Source organism: Mchenga conophoros, linkage group LG5 (assembly GCF_057382185.1).
Source record: "Mchenga conophoros isolate Kocher_MC1m ecotype Shallow Benthic linkage group LG5, M_conophoros_male_GT1.1, whole genome shotgun sequence".
NCBI classification, from domain to species: domain Eukaryota; kingdom Metazoa; phylum Chordata; class Actinopteri; order Cichliformes; family Cichlidae; genus Mchenga; species Mchenga conophoros.
Window position 1 is genome coordinate 9,748,907 of NC_140530.1, and position 27,792 is coordinate 9,776,698.

The 27,792-nt window shown below is 42.2% G+C and overlaps 5 protein-coding genes and 2 long non-coding RNA genes across 7 annotated transcripts; 2 read left to right on the forward strand and 5 right to left on the reverse strand.

Annotated features, from left to right (window-relative positions):
* Positions 1–3,588: 3,588 nt before the first annotated feature.
* On the reverse strand, positions 3,589–5,304 carry LOC146573746 (uncharacterized). The gene has a single exon (XM_085273117.1). It carries the CDS (start codon positions 5,273–5,275, stop codon positions 3,881–3,883), a length of 1,395 nt encoding a protein of 464 aa, XP_085129243.1. The 5' UTR covers positions 5,276–5,304; the 3' UTR covers positions 3,589–3,880.
* A 3,892-nt stretch (positions 5,305–9,196) lies between these two features.
* On the reverse strand, positions 9,197–10,909 carry LOC146573747 (uncharacterized). The gene has a single exon (XM_085273115.1). The coding sequence runs from the start codon at positions 10,878–10,880 to the stop codon at positions 9,486–9,488; it is 1,395 nt and encodes a 464-aa protein (XP_085129241.1). The 5' UTR covers positions 10,881–10,909; the 3' UTR covers positions 9,197–9,485.
* Positions 10,910–14,801: 3,892 nt separating this feature from the next.
* On the reverse strand, positions 14,802–16,515 carry LOC146573748 (uncharacterized). The gene has a single exon (XM_085273114.1). It carries the CDS (start codon positions 16,484–16,486, stop codon positions 15,092–15,094), a length of 1,395 nt encoding a protein of 464 aa, XP_085129240.1. The 5' UTR covers positions 16,487–16,515; the 3' UTR covers positions 14,802–15,091.
* A 150-nt stretch (positions 16,516–16,665) lies between these two features.
* On the forward strand, positions 16,666–20,413 carry LOC146573749 (uncharacterized). The gene is made up of 3 exons (XR_014892429.1): positions 16,666–16,941; positions 18,232–18,347; positions 19,346–20,413. It is a non-coding gene; the product is annotated as an uncharacterized LOC146573749 (long non-coding RNA).
* Positions 20,414–22,113, reverse strand: LOC146573750 (uncharacterized). The gene has a single exon (XM_085273113.1). The coding sequence runs from the start codon at positions 22,082–22,084 to the stop codon at positions 20,690–20,692; it is 1,395 nt and encodes a 464-aa protein (XP_085129239.1). The 5' UTR covers positions 22,085–22,113; the 3' UTR covers positions 20,414–20,689.
* A 149-nt stretch (positions 22,114–22,262) lies between these two features.
* LOC146573751 (uncharacterized) lies at positions 22,263–26,015 on the forward strand. The gene is made up of 3 exons (XR_014892426.1): positions 22,263–22,539; positions 23,835–23,950; positions 24,948–26,015. It is a non-coding gene; the product is annotated as an uncharacterized LOC146573751 (long non-coding RNA).
* On the reverse strand, positions 26,016–27,721 carry LOC146573752 (uncharacterized). Its single transcript, XM_085273111.1, has one exon. It carries the CDS (start codon positions 27,690–27,692, stop codon positions 26,298–26,300), a length of 1,395 nt encoding a protein of 464 aa, XP_085129237.1. The 5' UTR covers positions 27,693–27,721; the 3' UTR covers positions 26,016–26,297.
* Positions 27,722–27,792: the final 71 nt, after the last annotated feature.

The window sequence follows — 27,792 nt, forward strand, 5'->3', positions numbered from 1 at the left end:
TTCCACCTGTAGCTAACAGCTGTTCACCAGCACCAAACAACGAGCAAATAAAATGACAACAGCTGACCGATTTAGCCGTTACTATACTTCAGATATTTTTCTCATGATTTGGTGGAACCAGACCAGAGTCTAATAAGCCTTGGATATAATCAAAAACAACATTTAATTGTGCCAGTGTGTTTTTAATTGGTTTATTTACTCAGCGCATTCTTAAATTAAAATAGGATGAATACCTGACAAAACAGGCGGAAGAATGTGGAGCTCTGTCTGATTTTTGTTGGTGTGCTGTACAGAAGATCCACAAGGGACTGTGTTGTCTCTATTTCCGTTCACCTTGTACACCTCAGACTTTCAGTACAAATCCAGGTCATCCTACTTACAGAAGTACTCTGATAATTCTGTAGTGGTTGAACATATTAATGATGGGCAGAGGAGGTTGTCTGAAAGGAATCGTGTGCTTCTTAATGTGAATAAAACTTTAAAAAAAAAGAGATGGCGATGGACTTTAAAAGAAAGAGGACGGGTACGTGGCCCGTGTCTATCCTGGGACAGGATGCTGACTTGGGGTGAAGAGGACAAGCCTGAAATGAAAGACTAACACAGATGCTGTGTACTCACAAGGGACGAGCAGGCTGCCCCTAAAATGATGTTTTCTTTTCTTTTCTTTTCTTTTCTTTTCTTTTCTTTTCTTTTCTTTTCTTTTCTTTTCTTTTCTTTTCTCTTTTATTCTGCCTGTCCCGTTTGGTACTTTAGCAATCAGAATTATTGTCTGAAGGCCAAGAAAGATGCCCAATGAATTAATTTTACCAAGTGGATCATTATGGTAACTTGATTGACCTTTGTTATTGTTATTATTATTATTATTATTATTATTATTATTATTATTATTATTATTATCCATCCATCCATCCATCCATCCATCCATCCATCTTCATCCGCTTTGTCCGGGGCCGGGTCGCGGGGGCAGCAGCCTAAGCAAGGAGGCCCAGACCTCCCTCTCCCCAGCCACCTCCTCCAGCTTGTCCGGGGGAATACCAAGGCGTTCCCAGGCCAGCCGAGAGATATAATCTCTCCAGCATGTCCTGGGTCTGCCCCGGGGCCTCCTCCCGGTGGGACATGCCTGGAACACCTCACCCAGGAGGCGCCCAGGGGGCATCCTTGTCAGATGCCCGAACCACCTCAGCTGGCTCCTTTCGATGTGGAGCAGCAGCTGCTCTACTCTGAGCCCCTCCCGGATGGCCGAACTTCTCACCCTATCTCTAAGGGAGAGGCCAGCCACCCTTCGGAGGAAGCTCATTTCTGCCGCTTGTATCCGCGATCTCGTTCTTTCGGTCACTACCCACAGCTCGTGGCCATAGGTGAGGGTAGGGACGTAGATCGACCGGTAAATTGAGAGCTTCGCTTTTACACTCAGCTCCCTCTTCACCACGACGGACCGGTGCAGCCCCAATCCGTCTGTCGATCTCCGGCTCCCTTCTCCCATCACTCGCGAACAAGACCCCGAGATACTTGAACTCCTCCACTTGGGGCAGGAACTCATCCCCGACCCGGAGTGGGCACTCCACCCTTTTCCGGCTGAGAACCATGGCCTCAGATTTGGAGGTGCTGATCCTCATTCCCGCTGCTTCACACTCGGCTGCGAACCGTTCCAGTGCGAGCTGAAGGCCCTCACCCGATGAAGCCAACAGAACCACATCATCTGCAAAAATCAGAGATGAGATTCTGAGGCCACCAAAGCGAATTATTATTATTATTATTGTTGTTGTTGTTATTATTATTGTTGTTGTTGTTGTTGTTATTTTATTTACTACAGACTGGACAGACATGACTGGGGGATGGGAAAGGGAGAAAGAAAGGGAGGGAAAGAAAAACAGAGAGGAAGAGGGACAGTGAGAGAAGAGAAAAAAAAGAAGAAAACAAGCAAAAAGAGAGCAAAACAATATGAAGACCACAGCAATAACCTAGACAAGTGTAAGTAACAATAAATACTAAATAGTGAATGTTATTTTGCAGCACACAAGACCGACAGCGCACGATAGCAGCCAAGATAGATATAGTTTGTGTCCGTGATCACCCGTGTGCACACCTGTGTAGATGAGTGCGCTTGTATTCAAAAGGTTTCTCCATGTGAATTTCTGCTAGAGGTTGTGGGGAGCCATAGCCCTGCCCCCCAGGGCATGAAGCAGGCATGCAGGAGATCCAGGCCCCAGACATCCAGAAGCCCCCAGAGCGCGAGAGCCCAAGGAGGACCATCGGCGGGGCAGCCGCGCCACCCTCCCGGAAGGAGCTGAGGAGAGCCCGAGATGTGGGGTCACGCAGCAGGGACGGTGCAGAAGCCACAGGGAGCTGCAGTGACGTGTCCGTGGGCTCCGCCAGCTGCCAGAGCAGACTGAGGCCTGGGGTCCGAGAACCCCCCCACCCCCCAGAGGGGACCCAACTGAGCCACAGGCGCCAGACCCTGCAAAGCAGGTACCGGTAGTGAACCGGTACATACCTGAGCGCCCAGTCCTGGACAGCAAGAACCACCAATGCACCGACGTCTGAGGGTACCTGAGATGTTCCCAGATTGTCTAAGACCCGACCTGACACAGACACACACATACACAAACATGCATTCCCACCCTCATGCACACATATATAAATACTCGACACTCGCCCAACATAGAGACAAAACGAAATGGACACTGTACACACACTCAAACTCCCCACACATACTCTTTACCCAAGAGCTGCATCTGAGACCAAAGTGGAGGTTTGGCCATAATGCACAGCAGGACCTTCAGCAAGAATCAAACACCTCAAACCAACTGTCAACTATGCTGGTTCAAGGGTGGTGATTTTTTCAAAAAGAGCTTGTTCTGCAGCCACAAGAGATAGTAAGCTTGCAGGTGACAAACTCCTCTACATGACAAAGTTTTCTAGAGTCAAATATGAGGCCATTTGTCCGACAGCTAAAGCTTCTCCTAAATTAGGCCATGCAACAGGATAATGACCCCAGGTACAGAAGCAAATCTGCAGCATGGAAGCCCAGACCTCAACCTGACTGAAATGTTGTGTATAAAGGAATGCTTGCATGCTTGAATTGAAGCAGCAGAGTTGTAGCTGCTAACTGCTGGTTCTGTAAACTACTCAAACATAGAATGATTGCTATATTGAACTAATAAAACGCCTAACGAAGACTGTCATGAAAAGTATTTGGCATCTGATCTCCTGTAACCTGCGGAGCTAAGCTGTTTTACCAGCTCTGCTCTCTGATTTTTCTTTTTTCTTTTATGAAAAAACACAAGTTGTCAAAGTTATTTGTTTGCAAATGTATTTCAGAAATATCGACATACTTTTTTTAATCAGCAGAAACTTTATGTCAGTAGTGCAAAAACCTGCACTGATCTGACCTCATTTCTTCCTCATCCTGATTCCTGACCTGGGAAGGGAGAGAAATATTTGTTTTTGTTTGTCTTCTTGTTTTATTTAATTCCTTGTGGGATTTGGATCCAACACGTAAAGTATGCATATTATGCACACACACAAACACACATGCAGCTATTACCCATTTCTTGTATTCTTGAATAAAGACATTGATTTGACACATTTAATTAGTGACCAATTGTTTTTATTGTTCAATTATTAAGAAAAAAGAAAAGGTGGGGGTGGGTGGGATGGAAAGTAAAGGGAGAGAGGAGAGAAAACCCCAACAATCCCCTCTGAGCAAGCACTAGGCGACAGTGGATAGGAAAAACTCCCTTTAAAGGAAGAAACCTATGACAGAACCAGGCTCTAGAGGGGGCAGTCAACTGTCGGGACTGGTTGGGGGGTGACTGTGAAAAGAGGGGAGGGAGATGGGAGAGGTGTTAGTAGTTAAGGGGGGGGGGGGGGGGGGGGATTAAGCTGGAACAGAGGTGGGAGAGGAAGAGGCGACATTGGCAGTACTGAAAGAAGGAGTGTTCCTCCTCCAGAAGAAGCAGAAGCGTTTTTTCTGTTTCTTCAGCTGCTTTTCCACGAGCACCTTTTTCTCGAGGATGAGGATTTTCAGCTCCTCGATTGTTTCGGTGTTTTGCTTCTGCAGCTTGTTGCATTTTTTCTCCACTTCTTCTATTTCAGCTTGTTTTTCTTCCAACCTTTCTTTCAGCACTTTAGATGTTGCCTCCTGTTTCTCAAACTCCTGGAGAAGAAGTTTTTCTTCTCTCTGCTTACTGACCAGCTGTTCTCTCTCTTGAAGCAGGTCTTGATATTTGTGCAGTGTCTCTTCGAACTTTATCTGCAGCATCCTGTTGTTTCCCTCCATGAGCTGGAGTTGGCACTCCATGTCTCCCTGCTTTCTGTCCAGCTGCTCTTTCTCTTGCAGGATTTCTTTATTTTGTCGCAGAGCTTCATCAAGCTTTCCTTGCAAGCTTTCATTTTGTTGCTTGATGCTCTGCAGATTGGAATCCATTTCTTTTTGTTTGATTTCTTGTTCCCTTTTCTCTTGGAGAAGCTTTTCATTTGCTTGCTCTGTGCGATCAAGCCTTTTTTTGTCAACATTGTACATTAGCTCCATGTCTCGGAGATTGGAGTGCAGCCCTCTCTTCTTCGTGCTGTCTTTCATCTTCTCCTGGAGGAGTTTTCTATTTTGCCGCAGAGCTTGATCAAGCTTTCCTTGCAAGCTTTCGTTGTGTTGCTTGATGCTCTGAAGCTTGGAAAGCATTTCTTTTTCTTTTAACTCCTGTTGCCTTTTCTCTTGGAGGAGCTTCTCATTTGCTTGCTCTGTGCGATCAAGCCTTTTTTTGTCAACATTGTACATTAGCTCCATGTCTCTGAGATTGCTGTGCAGCCCTCTCTTCTTCATGCCGTCTTGTTTCTTCTCTTGGACAAGTTTTTCATTTTGTTGCAGGGCTTCATCAAGTTTTCCTTGGAGCTCCTGGTTCTTTTTGTCCATGTCATGGAGATCCTGTTGTTTCCCCTCAATAATAGCTTCCTTTTCTTGAAGCTGGAATGACAACTTTTTTAGTTGAGCGCTCTTTTGCTCATTTTCCTCCATCAAGAACTTAATCTTCTCTGCGTTTCTGAGCGCTTCATCCTCCAGTTCTTCCAAACGCTTTTCCTCTAGTTCCACTTGGTCACACCAGGGAAGAGAGGAAAGGGAAGAGTCTAGTGGCTCATCCCAAGGAAGAGCGTATGGGTCAACTTCTTGTCCCTTTGGATTTTTTTGAGACATGTTGGGTCTGGATACAGTTACAACTGCAAAGGATCCAAATATTTCAAAAGGCTTTTCTGGCGAACGGTTCAATGCTGCACACATCAAGGCTGCGAGAAACGGACTAAAAGTCGTTGCGCTTCACCCCTATTTATAGGTTTTTGGATCAAAGGAAAGAATGGTGGTAAGATTCTACGTGTGTGACGTCATAATTCTGTAAGGCAATGAGGTTGTCACGTGATATTTTTGGAGGAGGGCATTTTTCAACTTGGACAAATTATCAGTAAAGTTTCAATCTCTGTTATTTTCCCCAAAAAACGTGTTGTCGCAATCATGTTTTCTACTGTAATTGGTGCCAACAGATGGCGCAGTTTAAAGTTGGCTGTTACTCTGCCCAGGCTGCTACCATAGAAGAAGAATGTAGACCAATAGTACTTTAACGATGTCCGCTGATCGTTTCCGTGTAAATCTTAGCATTGCTTTAGCCGTCAAGCTAAAGGTTTAGCTTCATACTGCCATATTTTCAGAGCAACAAAATATTTAAACGGTCTCAGATCATGGTGAGTATTTGAAAAAATGTTTATTTAATGTGAAGCCTGTGATGTGGAAAGGTTAGCAAGCGTAATTTTGCCTATTGTGTTATACACGGGTGCTTACATCCGAGTAGTGTTGATCTTTTCTAAGGTCCATGGGTTTATCCAACGAGCAGCTAAGTCACCGTTATATCTGTAATTTTGTGTGCAACGTCTTAATGCAAAAAAAACAAAAACAAAAACACAATGCGTTTTTAAGCTCTCTCTGCGTTCACTGCCTCTGCAAGTGTCAAACTTCCTCGCTTTAGCTGATGCTAACCAACATTAGCGCTTACGGTTCGTATATAAACACAACTGTCAGCCCTTCACTTTTGGTGCCGACCACATTTTGAGCATTTTCTACAGTTTGTGAAATGGTCGCCATTGGCATTACATGCCAGTAGTGTTCGCTAATTGACTTTACCGGGGATTATATTTATTACAACGTTACTGCGTGGAAGTGATCATAGTGTATGCTTATGAACGTGAGTGGTAGGTGTTATTAGTGCGACTTTACCCTTAATTAGTTTTCCCACCGGAAGTAGAGTTGTTTATGCGACGTGATGGCTAGAGCAGTCCCAAACAATCGATTGCGTTTCTTAACAGACCAATTCTCTCCAAACTTATAGGGTAAGCTAGACTCGAGATATGGTTGCAATAATACGAACAAGAGCGCAACAGCATATTGACAATGGCGAGAACTTTAATATTTACATTGTGTTAGTGCACCCATCGCTCCGCATCCTTAACGCTACATTGATGTCGAGAGTCTCTGACACAGCTGTGCTCTGCAGCACAGACACCCTGCTTATCTGTGATTCGGCCAGACTGGTGTTGAACTCCAAAGACATGCGCGGGGTTAGGTTAGTTGCTGTTGGTGTGAGTGGTTGTCTGAGTCTCTCTAATAACCCTCCAACAGACTGGCGACCTGTCCAGGGTGTACTTTTGCCCTATGACAGCTGAAATACAACCTGAATAAAATAAGTAGGAGAAAATGAATGATGTTTATGAACTGTAGTTAATGTAGTCAGACAATAAGTTACCGAGCAACAGGCCACAAGTCTTGGTGCAGAATCATACTAAGATTTAAAAAATAAAATGTTGGCACTGGTGTTTGAAACAGTATACTGTCAGTAAGACTGGAGCAACTGCACACATCTGGAAACTAATAACTAGAGTAGTTAGTAACATTTTGTTACTGCATCCATTTAGCCAGGTATAATTAGCATGTCTACATACATGTCATTTCTAATGTGGTCCTATGTGGTATGTTGTAGGACAGTGAAGTGTCTGACACTGACCATGTAGCAGTGCCTGAGAACACTGGTATGGAGGGGGAGAACGCACCTCTTTACTGTATTTGTCGGAAACCAGACATCAACTGCTCCATGATGTAAGTATATATCAGTTTTATATTTGCAGTATGCGCAGTAGGGGTGGGCGCTAGCTTCAGCAATGTTATCAGAGGTTTTTTTTTTTAAAATGAAGAGCTTCTATTTCGAGAAAACTACCAATAAGGATATATGCACAGATATAGAAAACAATACTGTAACATTTTATTGATGCTTGCAGTTTGGAGGAAGCAGTATTTGCAAGTGTAACTAAATTCCAGGCATTTTCCATCCTTCTTTTCCTATCAGCTTTTTTCTAGTTGTCAGTGTGAACCAAGGTGTCAGCAGCAGCATTATAGTGCAAAAGTAGTGACCCAGCATAGATCAAATGTAAGCACAAAAGTAGCCAAGGTAGTGTTTTTCCTGGAAATTTTAAGTGAAAGGATAAAGTAACTGCTTACCACTTTAGTTTAACAATGATTAATGAAATGTAACCGTGTAACTCATCAGCAGTCTGCACAGTATGGTCACATATTAAAACTGAAGAATATGTTGTACTTGTTGTAGTGTTTCATCATGGGTCCAGTTTTTACCCAGGTGCTTAAAGCCCTTCTTTACCCTCATGTAACACCAACAGTAATTTCCAACCACTATTTCCTGTTCCTGTCAGTCAAACAAACAGACGACAAACATCTTCTATAAACAGGAATAATGTCATTTTATCGGATTAGAAAACATCTAATCTAGCGTTGATATTACACTGCTGTTTAGTGTCTGGCTGATCTCAGTGTCACCAAAATATCTGCCCTACATGTCAAACAATGAGAGAACTTGAAACAGTAACATCACCTAGCAGCTTATTTTAATTAGTGCTAACGTTTTGTTTGCTGGCTAACATTGCTATTATTATAGTCACAGTTAATTGACTTTGAATAGCTTTATTTCAAAAGTAATTTTACAATTTCACAGCCATTTAGCTGTGTTAACTGTACATGCTGTAGGTCATAAGGCGTGCATGGATCATTTTTATAATCAGCCTCTTGTCTTTTGTCCACCACAGACTTTGCCATGATAAATTGGTCAGTTGACAACCAGGAGCCGTACACCTTAACCTCAGAGGCCAGGACATCCAGGGGCAGTGTGAACACGCACTTGCTTAAATGGGACGCAAGACGGACTATAGAGGGCCACCCGCTTGCCAGACAACCAAGTGCTGTCCCTGTCCACGGCCAGTGTGAGAAGGACTCTCACTAAAGTCAACCCACACAAAGCTGCTGGACCAGACAATATACCTGGACGCGTGCTCGGAGCCCGTGCTGACCAGCTGACTGATGTCCTAGCGGGCATCTTTAACATCTCCCTGAGTCAAGCTGTTGTGCCACAGTGCTTTAAAACCACCACCATCATACCTGTCCCCAGACCTTCCCAAAGCCTAATTCCACAATGATTGCCTGAGCCTATTCTTGTTAAATGATGAAAAACTCAAAGGCACGTTTGGGCAGTGGATCTATGTGAAATCAGCAGCTTGCAAAACGAAATCAAAATGTGTGCTATTGATTCTAAAAATAGAAATCACAATAAAGTTCAACATTTACTAAAACCGCCATTCAGTCATCTGAGAATCTTTACTCATGAAATTATAACGGTTAGATGAATGTATATGCAGTGATTTACTGATCAATGATAAAAGGGGAGATTTATGCAATAACGAAGACTGTCATGAAAAGTATTTGGCATCTGATCTCCTGTAACCTGCGGAGCTAAGCTGTTTTACCAGCTCTGCTCTCTGATTTTTCTTTTTTCTTTTATGAAAAAACACAAGTTGTCAAAGTTATTTGTTTGCAAATGTATTTCAGAAATATCGACATACTTTTTTTAATCAGCAGAAACTTTATGTCAGTAGTGCAAAAACCTGCACTGATCTGACCTCATTTCTTCCTCATCCTGATTCCTGACCTGGGAAGGGAGAGAAATATTTGTTTTTGTTTGTCTTCTTGTTTTATTTAATTCCTTGTGGGATTTGGATCCAACACGTAAAGTATGCATATTATGCACACACACAAACACACATGCAGCTATTACCCATTTCTTGTATTCTTGAATAAAGACATTGATTTGACACATTTAATTAGTGACCAATTGTTTTTATTGTTCAATTATTAAGAAAAAAGAAAAGGTGGGGGTGGGTGGGATGGAAAGTAAAGGGAGAGAGGAGAGAAAACCCCAACAATCCCCTCTGAGCAAGCACTAGGCGACAGTGGATAGGAAAAACTCCCTTTAAAGGAAGAAACCTATGACAGAACCAGGCTCTAGAGGGGGCAGTCAACTGTCGGGACTGGTTGGGGGGTGACTGTGAAAAGAGGGGAGGGAGATGGGAGAGGTGTTAGTAGTTAAGGGGGGGGGGGGGGGGGATTAAGCTGGAACAGAGGTGGGAGAGGAAGAGGCGACATTGGCAGTACTGAAAGAAGGAGTGTTCCTCCTCCAGAAGAAGCAGAAGCGTTTTTTCTGTTTCTTCAGCTGCTTTTCCACGAGCACCTTTTTCTCGAGGATGAGGATTTTCAGCTCCTCGATTGTTTCGGTGTTTTGCTTCTGCAGCTTGTTGCATTTTTTCTCCACTTCTTCTATTACGGCTTGTTTTTCTTCCAACCTTTCTTTCAGCACTTTAGATGTTGCCTCCTGTTTCTCAAACTCCTGGAGAAGAAGTTTTTCTTCTCTCTGCTTACTGACCAGCTGTTCTCTCTCTTGAAGCAGGTCTTGATATTTGTGCAGTGTCTCTTCGAACTTTATCTGCAGCATCCTGTTGTTTCCCTCCATGAGCTGGAGTTGGCACTCCATGTCTCCCTGCTTTCTGTCCAGCTGCTCTTTCTCTTGCAGGATTTCTTTATTTTGTCGCAGAGCTTCATCAAGCTTTCGTTGCAAGCTTTCATTTTGTTGCTTGATGCTCTGCAGATTGGAATCCATTTCTTTTTGTTTGATTTCTTGTTCCCTTTTCTCTTGGAGAAGCTTTTCATTTGCTTGCTCTGTGCGATCAAGCCTTTTTTTGTCAACATTGTACATTAGCTCCATGTCTCGGAGATTGGAGTGCAGCCCTCTCTTCTTCGTGCTGTCTTTCATCTTCTCCTGGAGGAGTTTTCTATTTTGCCGCAGAGCTTGATCAAGCTTTCCTTGCAAGCTTTCGTTGTGTTGCTTGATGCTCTGAAGCTTGGAAAGCATTTCTTTTTCTTTTAACTCCTGTTGCCTTTTCTCTTGGAGGAGCTTCTCATTTGCTTGCTCTGTGCGATCAAGCCTTTTTTTCTCAACATTGTACATTAGCTCCATGTCTCTGAGATTGCTGTGCAGCCCTCTCTTCTTCATGCCGTCTTGTTTCTTCTCTTGGACAAGTTTTTCATTTTGTTGCAGGGCTTCATCAAGTTTTCCTTGGAGCTCCTGGTTCTTTTTGTCCATGTCATGGAGATCCTGTTGTTTCCCCTCAATAATAGCTTCCTTTTCTTGAAGCTGGAATGACAACTTTTTTAGTTGAGCGCTCTTTTGCTCATTTTCCTCCATCAAGAACTTAATCTTCTCTGCGTTTCTGAGCGCTTCATCCTCCAGTTCTTCCAAACGCTTTTCCTCTAGTTCCACTTGGTCACACCAGGGAAGAGAGGAAAGGGAAGAGTCTAGTGGCTCATCCCAAGGAAGAGCGTATGGGTCAACTTCTTGTCCCTTTGGATTTTTTTGAGACATGTTGGGTCTGGATACAGTTACAACTGCAAAGGATCCAAATATTTCAAAAGGCTTTTCTGGCGAACGGTTCAATGCTGCACACATCAAGGCTGCGAGAAACGGACTAAAAGTCGTTGCGCTTCACCCCTATTTATAGGTTTTTGGATCAAAGGAAAGAATGGTGGTAAGATTCTACGTGTGTGACGTCATAATTCTGTAAGGCAATGAGGTTGTCACGTGATATTTTTGGAGGAGGGCATTTTTCAACTTGGACAAATTATCAGTAAAGTTTCAATCTCTGTTATTTTCCCCAAAAAACGTGTTGTCGCAATCATGTTTTCTACTGTAATTGGTGCCAACAGATGGCGCAGTTTAAAGTTGGCTGTTACTCTGCCCAGGCTGCTACCATAGAAGAAGAATGTAGACCAATAGTACTTTAACGATGTCCGCTGATCGTTTCCGTGTAAATCTTAGCATTGCTTTAGCCGTCAAGCTAAAGGTTTAGCTTCATACTGCCATATTTTCAGAGCAACAAAATATTTAAACGGTCTCAGATCATGGTGAGTATTTGAAAAAATGTTTATTTAATGTGAAGCCTGTGATGTGGAAAGGTTAGCAAGCGTAATTTTGCCTATTGTGTTATACACGGGTGCTTACATCCGAGTAGTGTTGATCTTTTCTAAGGTCCATGGGTTTATCCAACGAGCAGCTAAGTCACCGTTATATCTGTAATTTTGTGTGCAACGTCTTAATGCAAAAAAAACAAAAACAAAAACACAATGCGTTTTTAAGCTCTCTCTGCGTTCACTGCCTCTGCAAGTGTCAAACTTCCTCGCTTTAGCTGATGCTAACCAACATTAGCGCTTACGGTTCGTATATAAACACAACTGTCAGCCCTTCACTTTTGGTGCCGACCACATTTTGAGCATTTTCTACAGTTTGTGAAATGGTCGCCATTGGCATTACATGCCAGTAGTGTTCGCTAATTGACTTTACCGGGGATTATATTTATTACAACGTTACTGCGTGGAAGTGATCATAGTGTATGCTTATGAACGTGAGTGGTAGGTGTTATTAGTGCGACTTTACCCTTAATTAGTTTTCCCACCGGAAGTAGAGTTGTTTATGCGACGTGATGGCTAGAGCAGTCCCAAACAATCGATTGCGTTTCTTAACAGACCAATTCTCTCCAAACTTTTAGGGTAAGCTAGACTCGAGATATGGTTGCAATAATACGAACAAGAGCGCAACAGCATATTGACAATGGCGAGAACTTTAATATTTACATTGTGTTAGTGCACCCATCGCTCCGCATCCTTAACGCTACATTGATGTCGAGAGTCTCTGACACAGCTGTGCTCTGCAGCACAGACACCCTGCTTATCTGTGATTCGGCCAGACTGGTGTTGAACTCCAAAGACATGCGCGGGGTTAGGTTAGTTGGCTGTTGGTGTGAGTGGTTGTCTGAGTCTCTCTAATAACCCTCCAACAGACTGGCGACCTGTCCAGGGTGTACTTTTGCCCTATGACAGCTGAAATACAACCTGAATAAAATAAGTAGGAGAAAATGAATGATGTTTATGAACTGTAGTTAATGTAGTCAGACAATAAGTTACCGAGCAACAGGCCACAAGTCTTGGTGCAGAATCATACTAAGATTTAAAAAATAAAATGTTGGCACTGGTGTTTGAAACAGTATACTGTCAGTAAGACTGGAGCAACTGCACACATCTGGAAACTAATAACTAGAGTAGTTAGTAACATTTTGTTACTGCATCCATTTAGCCAGGTATAATTAGCATGTCTACATACATGTCATTTCTAATGTGGTCCTATGTGGTATGTTGTAGGACAGTGAAGTGTCTGACACTGACCATGTAGCAGTGCCTGAGAACACTGGTATGGAGGGGGAGAACGCACCTCTTTACTGTATTTGTCGGAAACCAGACATCAACTGCTCCATGATGTAAGTATATATCAGTTTTATATTTGCAGTATGCGCAGTAGGGGTGGGCGCTAGCTTCAGCAATGTTATCAGAGGTTTTTTTTTTTAAATGAAGAGCTTCTATTTCGAGAAAACTACCAATAAGGATATATGCACAGATATAGAAAACAATACTGTAACATTTTATTGATGCTTGCAGTTTGGAGGAAGCAGTATTTGCAAGTGTAACTAAATTCCAGGCATTTTCCATCCTTCTTTTCCTATCAGCTTTTTTCTAGTTGTCAGTGTGAACCAAGGTGTCAGCAGCAGCATTATAGTGCAAAAGTAGTGACCCAGCATAGATCAAATGTAAGCACAAAAGTAGCCAAGGTAGTGTTTTTCCTGGAAATTTTAAGTGAAAGGATAAAGTAACTGCTTACCACTTTAGTTTAACAATGATTAATGAAATGTAACCGTGTAACTCATCAGCAGTCTGCACAGTATGGTCACATATTAAAACTGAAGAATATGTTGTACTTGTTGTAGTGTTTCATCATGGGTCCAGTTTTTACCCAGGTGCTTAAAGCCCTTCTTTACCCTCATGTAACACCAACAGTAATTTCCAACCACTATTTCCTGTTCCTGTCAGTCAAACAAACAGACGACAAACATCTTCTATAAACAGGAATAATGTCATTTTATCGGATTAGAAAACATCTAATCTAGCGTTGATATTACACTGCTGTTTAGTGTCTGGCTGATCTCAGTGTCACCAAAATATCTGCCCTACATGTCAAACAATGAGAGAACTTGAAACAGTAACATCACCTAGCAGCTTATTTTAATTAGTGCTAACGTTTTGTTTGCTGGCTAACATTGCTATTATTATAGTCACAGTTAATTGACTTTGAATAGCTTTATTTCAAAAGTAATTTTACAATTTCACAGCCATTTAGCTGTGTTAACTGTACATGCTGTAGGTCATAAGGCGTGCATGGATCATTTTTATAATCAGCCTCTTGTCTTTTGTCCACCACAGACTTTGCCATGATAAATTGGTCAGTTGACAACCAGGAGCCGTACACCTTAACCTCAGAGGCCAGGACATCCAGGGGCAGTGTGAACACGCACTTGCTTAAATGGGACGCAAGACGGACTATAGAGGGCCACCCGCTTGCCAGACAACCAAGTGCTGTCCCTGTCCACGGCCAGTGTGAGAAGGACTCTCACTAAAGTCAACCCACACAAAGCTGCTGGACCAGACAATATACCTGGACGCGTGCTCGGAGCCCGTGCTGACCAGCTGACTGATGTCCTAGCGGGCATCTTTAACATCTCCCTGAGTCAAGCTGTTGTGCCACAGTGCTTTAAAACCACCACCATCATACCTGTCCCCAGACCTTCCCAAAGCCTAATTCCACAATGATTGCCTGAGCCTATTCTTGTTAAATGATGAAAAACTCAAAGGCACGTTTGGGCAGTGGATCTGTGTGAAATCAGCAGCTTGCAAAACGAAATCAAAATGTGTGCTATTGATTCTAAAAATAGAAATCACAATAAAGTTCAACATTTACTAAAACCGCCATTCAGTCATCTGAGAATCTTTACTCATGAAATTATAACGGTTAGATGAATGTATATGCAGTGATTTACTGATCAATGATAAAAGGGGAGATTTATGCAATAACGAAGACTGTCATGAAAAGTATTTGGCATCTGATCTCCTGTAACCTGCGGAGCTAAGCTGTTTTACCAGCTCTGCTCTCTGATTTTTCTTTTTTCTTTTATGAAAAAACACAAGTTGTCAAAGTTATTTGTTTGCAAATGTATTTCAGAAATATCGACATACTTTTTTTAATCAGCAGAAACTTTATGTCAGTAGTGCAAAAACCTGCACTGATCTGACCTCATTTCTTCCTCATCCTGATTCCTGACCTGGGAAGGGAGAGAAATATTTGTTTTTGTTTGTCTTCTTGTTTTATTTAATTCCTTGTGGGATTTGGATCCAACACGTAAAGTATGCATATTATGCACACACACAAACACACATGCAGCTATTACCCATTTCTTGTATTCTTGAATAAAGACATTGATTTGACACATTTAATTAGTGACCAATTGTTTTTATTGTTCAATTATTAAGAAAAAAGAAAAGGTGGGGGTGGGTGGGATGGAAAGTAAAGGGAGAGAGGAGAGAAAACCCCAACAATCCCCTCTGAGCAAGCACTAGGCGACAGTGGATAGGAAAAACTCCCTTTAAAGGAAGAAACCTATGACAGAACCAGGCTCTAGAGGGGGCAGTCAACTGTCGGGACTGGTTGGGGGGTGACTGTGAAAAGAGGGGAGGGAGATGGGAGAGGTGTTAGTAGTTAAGGGGGGGGGGGGGGGGGGATTAAGCTGGAACAGAGGTGGGAGAGGAAGAGGCGACATTGGCAGTACTGAAAGAAGGAGTGTTCCTCCTCCAGAAGAAGCAGAAGCGTTTTTTCTGTTTCTTCAGCTGCTTTTCCACGAGCACCTTTTTCTCGAGGATGAGGATTTTCAGCTCCTCGATTGTTTCGGTGTTTTGCTTCTGCAGCTTGTTGCATTTTTTCTCCACTTCTTCTATTTCAGCTTGTTTTTCTTCCAACCTTTCTTTCAGCACTTTAGATGTTGCCTCCTGTTTCTCAAACTCCTGGAGAAGAAGTTTTTCTTCTCTCTGCTTACTGACCAGCTGTTCTCTCTCTTGAAGCAGGTCTTGATATTTGTGCAGTGTCTCTTCGAACTTTATCTGCAGCATCCTGTTGTTTCCCTCCATGAGCTGGAGTTGGCACTCCATGTCTCCCTGCTTTCTGTCCAGCTGCTCTTTCTCTTGCAGGATTTCTTTATTTTGTCGCAGAGCTTCATCAAGCTTTCGTTGCAAGCTTTCATTTTGTTGCTTGATGCTCTGCAGATTGGAATCCATTTCTTTTTGTTTGATTTCTTGTTCCCTTTTCTCTTGGAGAAGCTTTTCATTTGCTTGCTCTGTGCGATCAAGCCTTTTTTTGTCAACATTGTACATTAGCTCCATGTCTCGGAGATTGGAGTGCAGCCCTCTCTTCTTCGTGCTGTCTTTCATCTTCTCCTGGAGGAGTTTTCTATTTTGCCGCAGAGCTTGATCAAGCTTTCCTTGCAAGCTTTCGTTGTGTTGCTTGATGCTCTGAAGCTTGGAAAGCATTTCTTTTTCTTTTAACTCCTGTTGCCTTTTCTCTTGGAGGAGCTTCTCATTTGCTTGCTCTGTGCGATCAAGCCTTTTTTTGTCAACATTGTACATTAGCTCCATGTCTCTGAGATTGCTGTGCAGCCCTCTCTTCTTCATGCCGTCTTGTTTCTTCTCTTGGACAAGTTTTTCATTTTGTTGCAGGGCTTCATCAAGTTTTCCTTGGAGCTCCTGGTTCTTTTTGTCCATGTCATGGAGATCCTGTTGTTTCCCCTCAATAATAGCTTCCTTTTCTTGAAGCTGGAATGACAACTTTTTTAGTTGAGCGCTCTTTTGCTCATTTTCCTCCATCAAGAACTTAATCTTCTCTGCGTTTCTGAGCGCTTCATCCTCCAGTTCTTCCAAACGCTTTTCCTCTAGTTCCACTTGGTCACACCAGGGAAGAGAGGAAAGGGAAGAGTCTAGTGGCTCATCCCAAGGAAGAGCGTATGGGTCAACTTCTTGTCCCTTTGGATTTTTTTGAGACATGTTGGGTCTGGATACAGTTACAACTGCAAAGGATCCAAATATTTCAAAAGGCTTTTCTGGCGAACGGTTCAATGCTGCACACATCAAGGCTGCGAGAAACGGACTAAAAGTCGTTGCGCTTCACCCCTATTTATAGGTTTTTGGATCAAAGGAAAGAATGGTGGTAAGATTCTACGTGTGTGACGTCATAATTCTGTAAGGCAATGAGGTTGTCACGTGATATTTTTGGAGGAGGGCATTTTTCAACTTGGACAAATTATCAGTAAAGTTTCAATCTCTGTTATTTTCCCCAAAAAACGTGTTGTCGCAATCATGTTTTCTACTGTAATTGGTGCCAACAGATGGCGCAGTTTAAAGTTGGCTGTTACTCTGCCCAGGCTGCTACCATAGAAGAAGAATGTAGACCAATAGTACTTTAACGATGTCCGCTGATCGTTTCCGTGTAAATCTTAGCATTGCTTTAGCCGTCAAGCTAAAGGTTTAGCTTCATACTGCCATATTTTCAGAGCAACAAAATATTTAAACGGTCTCAGATCATGGTGAGTATTTGAAAAAATGTTTATTTAATGTGAAGCCTGTGATGTGGAAAGGTTAGCAAGCGTAATTTTGCCTATTGTGTTATACACGGGTGCTTACATCCGAGTAGTGTTGATCTTTTCTAAGGTCCATGGGTTTATCCAACGAGCAGCTAAGTCACCGTTATATCTGTAATTTTGTGTGCAACGTCTTAATGCAAAAAAAACAAAAACAAAAACACAATGCGTTTTTAAGCTCTCTCTGCGTTCACTGCCTCTGCAAGTGTCAAACTTCCTCGCTTTAGCTGATGCTAACCAACGTTAGCGCTTACGGTTCGTATATAAACACAACTGTCAGCCCTTCACTTTTGGTGCCGACCACATTTTGAGCATTTTCTACAGTTTGTGAAATGGTCGCCATTGGCATTACATGCCAGTAGTGTTCGCTAATTGACTTTACCGGGGATTATATTTATTACAACGTTACTGCGTGGAAGTGATCATAGTGTATGCTTATGAACGTGAGTGGTAGGTGTTATTAGTGCGACTTTACCCTTAATTAGTTTTCCCACCGGAAGTAGAGTTGTTTATGCGACGTGATGGCTAGAGCAGTCCCAAACAATCGATTGCGTTTCTTAACAGACCAATTCTCTCCAAACTTTTAGGGTAAGCTAGACTCGAGATATGGTTGCAATAATACGAACAAGAGCGCAACAGCATATTGACAATGGCGAGAACTTTAATATTTACATTGTGTTAGTGCACCCATCGCTCCGCATCCTTAACGCTACATTGATGTCGAGAGTCTCTGACACAGCTGTGCTCTGCAGCACAGACACCCTGCTTATCTGTGATTCGGCCAGACTGGTGTTGAACTCCAAAGACATGCGCGGGGTTAGGTTAGTTGGCTGTTGGTGTGAGTGGTTGTCTGAGTCTCTCTAATAACCCTCCAACAGACTGGCGACCTGTCCAGGGTGTACTTTTGCCCTATGACAGCTGAAATACAACCTGAATAAAATAAGTAGGAGAAAATGAATGATGTTTATGAACTGTAGTTAATGTAGTCAGACAATAAGTTACCGAGCAACAGGCCACAAGTCTTGGTGCAGAATCATACTAAGATTTAAAAAATAAAATGTTGGCACTGGTGTTTGAAACAGTATACTGTCAGTAAGACTGGAGCAACTGCACACATCTGGAAACTAATAACTAGAGTAGTTAGTAACATTTTGTTACTGCATCCATTTAGCCAGGTATAATTAGCATGTCTACATACATGTCATTTCTAATGTGGTCCTATGTGGTATGTTGTAGGACAGTGAAGTGTCTGACACTGACCATGTAGCAGTGCCTGAGAACACTGGTATGGAGGGGGAGAACGCACCTCTTTACTGTATTTGTCGGAAACCAGACATCAACTGCTCCATGATGTAAGTATATATCAGTTTTATATTTGCAGTATGCGCAGTAGGGGTGGGCGCTAGCTTCAGCAATGTTATCAGAGGTTTTTTTTTTTAAAATGAAGAGCTTCTATTTCGAGAAAACTACCAATAAGGATATATGCACAGATATAGAAAACAATACTGTAACATTTTATTGATGCTTGCAGTTTGGAGGAAGCAGTATTTGCAAGTGTAACTAAATTCCAGGCATTTTCCATCCTTCTTTTCCTATCAGCTTTTTTCTAGTTGTCAGTGTGAACCAAGGTGTCAGCAGCAGCATTATAGTGCAAAAGTAGTGACCCAGCATAGATCAAATGTAAGCACAAAAGTAGCCAAGGTAGTGTTTTTCCTGGAAATTTTAAGTGAAAGGATAAAGTAACTGCTTACCACTTTAGTTTAACAATGATTAATGAAATGTAACCGTGTAACTCATCAGCAGTCTGCACAGTATGGTCACATATTAAAACTGAAGAATATGTTGTACTTGTTGTAGTGTTTCATCATGGGTCCAGTTTTTACCCAGGTGCTTAAAGCCCTTCTTTACCCTCATGTAACACCAACAGTAATTTCCAACCACTATTTCCTGTTCCTGTCAGTCAAACAAACAGACGACAAACATCTTCTATAAACAGGAATAATGTCATTTTATCGGATTAGAAAACATCTAATCTAGCGTTGATATTACACTGCTGTTTAGTGTCTGGCTGATCTCAGTGTCACCAAAATATCTGCCCTACATGTCAAACAATGAGAGAACTTGAAACAGTAACATCACCTAGCAGCTTATTTTAATTAGTGCTAACGTTTTGTTTGCTGGCTAACATTGCTATTATTATAGTCACAGTTAATTGACTTTGAATAGCTTTATTTCAAAAGTAATTTTACAATTTCACAGCCATTTAGCTGTGTTAACTGTACATGCTGTAGGTCATAAGGCGTGCATGGATCATTTTTATAATCAGCCTCTTGTCTTTTGTCCACCACAGACTTTGCCATGATAAATTGGTCAGTTGACAACCAGGAGCCGTACACCTTAACCTCAGAGGCCAGGACATCCAGGGGCAGTGTGAACACGCACTTGCTTAAATGGGACGCAAGACGGACTATAGAGGGCCACCCGCTTGCCAGACAACCAAGTGCTGTCCCTGTCCACGGCCAGTGTGAGAAGGACTCTCACTAAAGTCAACCCACACAAAGCTGCTGGACCAGACAATATACCTGGACGCGTGCTCGGAGCCCGTGCTGACCAGCTGACTGATGTCCTAGCGGGCATCTTTAACATCTCCCTGAGTCAAGCTGTTGTGCCACAGTGCTTTAAAACCACCACCATCATACCTGTCCCCAGACCTTCCCAAAGCCTAATTCCACAATGATTGCCTGAGCCTATTCTTGTTAAATGATGAAAAACTCAAAGGCACGTTTGGGCAGTGGATCTGTGTGAAATCAGCAGCTTGCAAAACGAAATCAAAATGTGTGCTATTGATTCTAAAAATAGAAATCACAATAAAGTTCAACATTTACTAAAACCGCCATTCAGTCATCTGAGAATCTTTACTCATGAAATTATAACGGTTAGATGAATGTATATGCAGTGATTTACTGATCAATGATAAAAGGGGAGATTTATGCAATAACGAAGACTGTCATGAAAAGTATTTGGCATCTGATCTCCTGTAACCTGCGGAGCTAAGCTGTTTTACCAGCTCTGCTCTCTGATTTTTCTTTTTTCTTTTATGAAAAAACACAAGTTGTCAAAGTTATTTGTTTGCAAATGTATTTCAGAAATATCGACATACTTTTTTTAATCAGCAGAAACTTTATGTCAGTAGTGCAAAAACCTGCACTGATCTGACCTCATTTCTTCCTCATCCTGATTCCTGACCTGGGAAGGGAGAGAAATATTTGTTTTTGTTTGTCTTCTTGTTTTATTTAATTCCTTGTGGGATTTGGATCCAACACGTAAAGTATGCATATTATGCACACACACAAACACACATGCAGCTATTACCCATTTCTTGTATTCTTGAATAAAGACATTGATTTGACACATTTAATTAGTGACCAATTGTTTTTATTGTTCAATTATTAAGAAAAAAGAAAAGGTGGGGGTGGGTGGGATGGAAAGTAAAGGGAGAGAGGAGAGAAAACCCCAACAATCCCCTCTGAGCAAGCACTAGGCGACAGTGGATAGGAAAAACTCCCTTTAAAGGAAGAAACCTATGACAGAACCAGGCTCTAGAGGGGGCAGTCAACTGTCGGGACTGGTTGGGGGGTGATTGTGAAAAGAGGGGAGGGAGATGGGAGAGGTGTTAGTAGTTAAGGGGGGGGGATTAAGCTGGAACAGAGGTGGGAGAGGAAGAGGTGACATTGGCAGTACTGAAAGAAGGAGTGTTCCTCCTCCAGAAGAAGCAGAAGCGTTTTTTCTTTTTCTTCAGCTGCTTTTCCACGAGCACCTTTTTCTCGAGGATGAGGATTTTCAGCTCCTCGATTGTTTCGGTGTTTTGCTTCTGCAGCTTGTTGCATTTTTTCTCCACTTCTTCTATTTCAGCTTGTTTTTCTTCCAACCTTTCTTTCAGCACTTTAGATGTTGCCTCCTGTTTCTCAAACTCCTGGAGAAGAAGTTTTTCTTCTCTCTGCTTACTGACCAGCTGTTCTCTCTCTTGAAGCAGGTCTTGATATTTGTGCAGTGTCTCTTCAAACTTTACCTGCAGCATCCTGTTGTTTCTCTCCATGAGCTGGAGTTGGCACTCCATGTCTCCCTGCTTTCTGTCCAGCTGCTCTTTCTCTTGAAGGATTTCTTTATTCTGTCGCAGAGCTTCATCAAGCTTTCGTTGCAAGCTTTCATTTTGTTGCTTGATGCTCTGCAGATTGGAATCCATTTCTTTTTGTTTGATTTCTTGTTCCCTTTTCTCTTGGAGAAGCTTCTCATTTGCTTGCTCTGTGCGATCAAGCCTTTTTTTGTCAACATTGTACATTAGCTCCATGTCTCGGAGATTGGAGTGCAGCCCTCTCTTCTTCGTGCTGTCTTTCATCTTCTCCTGGAGGAGTTTTCTATTTTGCCGCAGAGCTTGATCAAGCTTTCCTTGCAAGCTTTCGTTGTGTTGCTTGATGCTCTGAAGCTTGGAAAGCATTTCTTTTTCTTTTAACTCCTGTTGCCTTTTCTCTTGGAGGAGCTTCTCATTTGCTTGCTCTGTGCGATCAAGCCTTTTTTTCTCAACATTGTACATTAGCTCCATGTCTCTGAGATTGCTGTGCAGCCCTCTCTTCTTCATGCCGTCTTGTTTCTTCTCTTGGACAAGTTTTTCATTTTGTTGCAGGGCTTCATCAAGTTTTCCTTGGAGCTCCTGGTTCTTTTTGTCCATGTCATGGAGATCCTGTTGTTTCCCCTCAATAATAGCTTCCTTTTCTTGAAGCTGGAATGACAACTTTTTTAGTTGAGCGCTCTTTTGCTCATTTTCCTCCATCAAGAACTTAATCTTCTCTGCGTTTCTGAGCGCTTCATCCTCCAGTTCTTCCAAACGCTTTTCCTCTAGTTCCACTTGGTCACACCAGGGAAGAGAGGAAAGGGAAGAGTCTAGTGGCTCATCCCAAGGAAGAGCGTATGGGTCAACTTCTTGTCCCTTTGGATTTTTTTGAGACATGTTGGGTCGGGATACAGTTACAACTGCAAAGGATCCAAATATTTCAAAAGGCTTTTCTGGCGAACGGTTCAATGCTGCACACATCAAGGCTGCGAGAAACGGACTAAAAGTCGTTGCGCTTCACCCCTATTTATAGGTTTTTGGATCAAAGGAAAGAATGGTGGTAAGATTCTACGTGTGTGACGTCATAATTCTGTAAGGCAATGAGGTTGTCACGTGATATTTTTGGAGGAGGGCATTTTTCAACTTGGACAAATTATCAGTAAAGTTTCAATCTCTGTTATTTTCCCCAAAAAACGTGTTGTCGCAATCATGTTTTCTACTGTAATTGGTGCCAACAGATGGCGCAGTTTAAAGTTGGCTGTTACTCTGCCCAGGCTGCTACCATAGAAGAAGAATGTAGACCAATAGTACTTTAACGATGTCCGCTGATCGTTTCCGTGTAAATCTTAGCATTGCTTTAGCCGTCAAGCTAAAGGTTTAGCTTCATACTGCCATATTTTCAGAGTAACAAAATATTTAAACGGTCTCAGATCATGGTGAGTATTTGAAAAAATGTTTATTTAATGTGAAGCCTGTGATGTGGAAAGGTTAGCAAGCGTAATTTTGCCTATTGTGTTATACACGGGTGCTTACATCCGAGTAGTGTTGATCTTTTCTAAGGTCCATGGGTTTATCCAACGAGCAGCTAAGTCACCGTTATATCTGTAATTTTGTGTGCAACGTCTTAATGCAAAAAAACAAACAAAAAAACAAAAACACAATGCGTTTTTAAGCTCTCTCTGCGTTCACTGCCTCTGCAAGTGTCAAACTTCCTCGCTTTAGCTGATGCTAACCAACATTAGCGCTTACGGTTCGTATATAAACACAACTGTCAGCCCTTCACTTTTGGTGCCGACAACATTTTGAGCATTTTCTACAGTTTGTGAAATGGTCGCCATTGGCATTACATGCCAGTAGTGTTCGCTAATTGACTTTACCGGGGATTATATTTATTACAACGTTACTGCGTGGAAGTGATCATAGTGTATGCTTATGAACGTGAGTGGTAGGTGTTATTAGTGCGACTTTACCCTTAATTAGTTTTCCCACCGGAAGTAGAGTTGTTTATGCGACGTGATGGCTAGAGCAGTCCCAAACAATCGATTGCGTTTCTTAACAGACCAATTCTCTCCAAACTTTTAGGGTAAGCTAGACTCGAGATATGGTTGCAATAATACGAACAAGAGCGCAACAGCATATTGACAATGGCGAGAACTTTAATATTTACATTGTGTTAGTGCACCCATCGCTCCGCATCCTTAACGCTACATTGATGTCGAGAGTCTCTGACACAGCTGTGCTCTGCAGCACAGACACCCTGCTTATCTGTGATTCGGCCAGACTGGTGTTGAACTCCAAAGACATGCGCGGGGTTAGGTTAGTTGGCTGTTGGTGTGAGTGGTTGTCTGAGTCTCTCTAATAACCCTCCAACAGACTGGCGACCTGTCCAGGGTGTACTTTTGCCCTATGACAGCTGAAATACAACCTGAATAAAATAAGTAGGAGAAAATGAATGATGTTTATGAACTGTAGTTAATGTAGTCAGACAATAAGTTACCGAGCAACAGGCCACAAGTCTTGGTGCAGAATCATACTAAGATTTAAAAAATAAAATGTTGGCACTGGTGTTTGAAACAGTATACTGTCAGTAAGACTGGAGCAACTGCACACATCTGGAAACTAATAACTAGAGTAGTTAGTAACATTTTGTTACTGCATCCATTTAGCCAGGTATAATTAGCATGTCTACATACATGTCATTTCTAATGTGGTCCTATGTGGTATGTTGTAGGACAGTGAAGTGTCTGACACTGACCATGTAGCAGTGCCTGAGAACACTGGTATGGAGGGGGAGAACGCACCTCTTTACTGTATTTGTCGGAAACCAGACATCAACTGCTCCATGATGTAAGTATATATCAGTTTTATATTTGCAGTATGCGCAGTAGGGGTGGGCGCTAGCTTCAGCAATGTTATCAGAGGTTTTTTTTTTTAAATGAAGAGCTTCTATTTCGAGAAAACTACCAATAAGGATATATGCACAGATATAGAAAACAATACTGTAACATTTTATTGATGCTTGCAGTTTGGCGGCAGCAGTATTTGCAAGTGTAACTAAATTCCAGGCATTTTCCATCCTTCTTTTCCTATCAGCTTTTTTCTAGTTGTCAGTGTGAACCAAGGTGTCAGCAGCAGCATTATAGTGCAAAAGTAGTGACCCAGCATAGATCAAATGTAAGCACAAAAGTAGCCAAGGTAGTGTTTTTCCTGGAAATTTTAAGTGAAAGGATAAAGTAACTGCTTACCACTTTAGTTTAACAATGATTAATGAAATGTAACCGTGTAACTCATCAGCAGTCTGCACAGTATGGTCACATATTAAAACTGAAGAATATGTTGTACTTGTTGTAGTGTTTCATCATGGGTCCAGTTTTTACCCAGGTGCTTAAAGCCCTTCTTTACCCTCATGTAACACCAACAGTAATTTCCAACCACTATTTCCTGTTCCTGTCAGTCAAACAAACAGACGACAAACATCTTCTATAAACAGGAATAATGTCATTTTATCGGATTAGAAAACATCTAATCTAGCGTTGATATTACACTGCTGTTTAGTGTCTGGCTGATCTCAGTGTCACCAAAATATCTGCCCTACATGTCAAACAATGAGAGAACTTGAAACAGTAACATCACCTAGCAGCTTATTTTAATTAGTGCTAACGTTTTGTTTGCTGGCTAACATTGCTATTATTATAGTCACAGTTAATTGACTTTGAATAGCTTTATTTCAAAAGTAATTTTACAATTTCACAGCCATTTAGCTGTGTTAACTGTACATGCTGTAGGTCATAAGGCGTGCATGGATCATTTTTATAATCAGCCTCTTGTCTTTTGTCCACCACAGACTTTGCCATGATAAATTGGTCAGTTGACAACCAGGAGCCGTACACCTTAACCTCAGAGGCCAGGACATCCAGGGGCAGTGTGAACACGCACTTGCTTAAATGGGACGCAAGACGGACTATAGAGGGCCACCCGCTTGCCAGACAACCAAGTGCTGTCCCTGTCCACGGCCAGTGTGAGAAGGACTCTCACTAAAGTCAACCCACACAAAGCTGCTGGACCAGACAATATACCTGGACGCGTGCTCGGAGCCCGTGCTGACCAGCTGACTGATGTCCTAGCGGGCATCTTTAACATCTCCCTGAGTCAAGCTGTTGTGCCACAGTGCTTTAAAACCACCACCATCATACCTGTCCCCAGACCTTCCCAAAGCCTAATTCCACAATGATTGCCTGAGCCTATTCTTGTTAAATGATGAAAAACTCAAAGGCACGTTTGGGCAGTGGATCTGTGTGAAATCAGCAGCTTGCAAAACGAAATCAAAATGTGTGCTATTGATTCTAAAAATAGAAATCACAATAAAGTTCAACATTTACTAAAACCGCCATTCAGTCATCTGAGAATCTTTACTCATGAAATTATAACGGTTAGATGAATGTATATGCAGTGATTTACTGATCAATGATAAAAGGGGAGATTTATGCAATAACGAAGACTGTCATGAAAAGTATTTGGCATCTGATCTCCTGTAACCTGCGGAGCTAAGCTGTTTTACCAGCTCTGCTCTCTGATTTTTCTTTTTTCTTTTATGAAAAAACACAAGTTGTCAAAGTTATTTGTTTGCAAATGTATTTCAGAAATATCGACATACTTTTTTTAATCAGCAGAAACTTTATGTCAGTAGTGCAAAAACCTGCACTGATCTGACCTCATTTCTTCCTCATCCTGATTCCTGACCTGGGAAGGGAGAGAAATATTTGTTTTTGTTTGTCTTCTTGTTTTATTTAATTCCTTGTGGGATTTGGATCCAACACGTAAAGTATGCATATTATGCACACACACAAACACACATGCAGCTATTACCCATTTCTTGTATTCTTGAATAAAGACATTGATTTGACACATTTAATTAGTGACCAATTGTTTTTATTGTTCAATTATTAAGAAAAAAGAAAAGGTGGGGGTGGGTGGGATGGAAAGTAAAGGGAGAGAGGAGAGAAAACCCCAACAATCCCCTCTGAGCAAGCACTAGGCGACAGTGGATAGGAAAAACTCCCTTTAAAGGAAGAAACCTATGACAGAACCAGGCTCTAGAGGGGGCAGTCAACTGTCGGGACTGGTTGGGGGGTGATTGTGAAAAGAGGGGAGGGAGATGGGAGAGGTGTTAGTAGTTAAGGGGGGGGGGGGGGGATTAAGCTGGAACAGAGGTGGGAGAGGAAGAGGTGACATTGGCAGTACTGAAAGAAGGAGTGTTCCTCCTCCAGAAGAAGCAGAAGCGTTTTTTCTGTTTCTTCAGCTGCTTTTCCACGAGCACCTTTTTCTCGAGGATGAGGATTTTCAGCTCCTCGATTGTTTCGGTGTTTTGCTTCTGCAGCTTGTTGCATTTTTTCTCCACTTCTTCTATTTCAGCTTGTTTTTCTTCCAACCTTTCTTTCAGCACTTTAGATGTTGCCTCCTGTTTCTCAAACTCCTGGAGAAGAAGTTTTTCTTCTCTCTGCTTACTGACCAGCTGTTCTCTCTCTTGAAGCAGGTCTTGATATTTGTGCAGTGTCTCTTCGAACTTTACCTGCAGCATCCTGTTGTTTCCCTCCATGAGCTGGAGTTGGCACTCCATGTCTCCCTGCTTTCTGTCCAGCTGCTCTTTCTCTTGAAGGATTTCTTTATTCTGTCGCAGAGCTTCATCAAGCTTTCGTTGCAAGCTTTCATTTTGTTGCTTGATGCTCTGCAGATTGGAATCCATTTCTTTTTGTTTGATTTCTTGTTCCCTTTTCTCTTGGAGAAGCTTCTCATTTGCTTGCTCTGTGCGATCAAGCCTTTTTTTGTCAACATTGTACATTAGCTCCATGTCTCGGAGATTGGAGTGCAGCCCTCTCTTCTTCGTGCTGTCTTTCATCTTCTCCTGGAGGAGTTTTCTATTTTGCCGCAGAGCTTGATCAAGCTTTCCTTGCAAGCTTTCGTTGTGTTGCTTGATGCTCTGAAGCTTGGAAAGCATTTCTTTTTCTTTTAACTCCTGTTGCCTTTTCTCTTGGAGGAGCTTCTCATTTGCTTGCTCTGTGCGATCAAGCCTTTTTTTCTCAACATTGTACATTAGCTCCATGTCTCTGAGATTGCTGTGCAGCCCTCTCTTCTTCATGCCGTCTTGTTTCTTCTCTTGGACAAGTTTTTCATTTTGTTGCAGGGCTTCATCAAGTTTTCCTTGGAGCTCCTGGTTCTTTTTGTCCATGTCATGGAGATCCTGTTGTTTCCCCTCAATAATAGCTTCCTTTTCTTGAAGCTGGAATGACAACTTTTTTAGTTGAGCGCTCTTTTGCTCATTTTCCTCCATCAAGAACTTAATCTTCTCTGCGTTTCTGAGCGCTTCATCCTCCAGTTCTTCCAAACGCTTTTCCTCTAGTTCCACTTGGTCACACCAGGGAAGAGAGGAAAGGGAAGAGTCTAGTGGCTCATCCCAAGGAAGAGCGTATGGGTCAACTTCTTGTCCCTTTGGATTTTTTTGAGACATGTTGGGTCGGGATACAGTTACAACTGCAAAGGATCCAAATATTTCAAAAGGCTTTTCTGGCGAACGGTTCAATGCTGCACACATCAAGGCTGCGAGAAACGGACTAAAAGTCGTTGCGCTTCACCCCTATTTATAGGTTTTTGGATCAAAGGAAAGAATGGTGGTAAGATTCTACGTGTGTGAC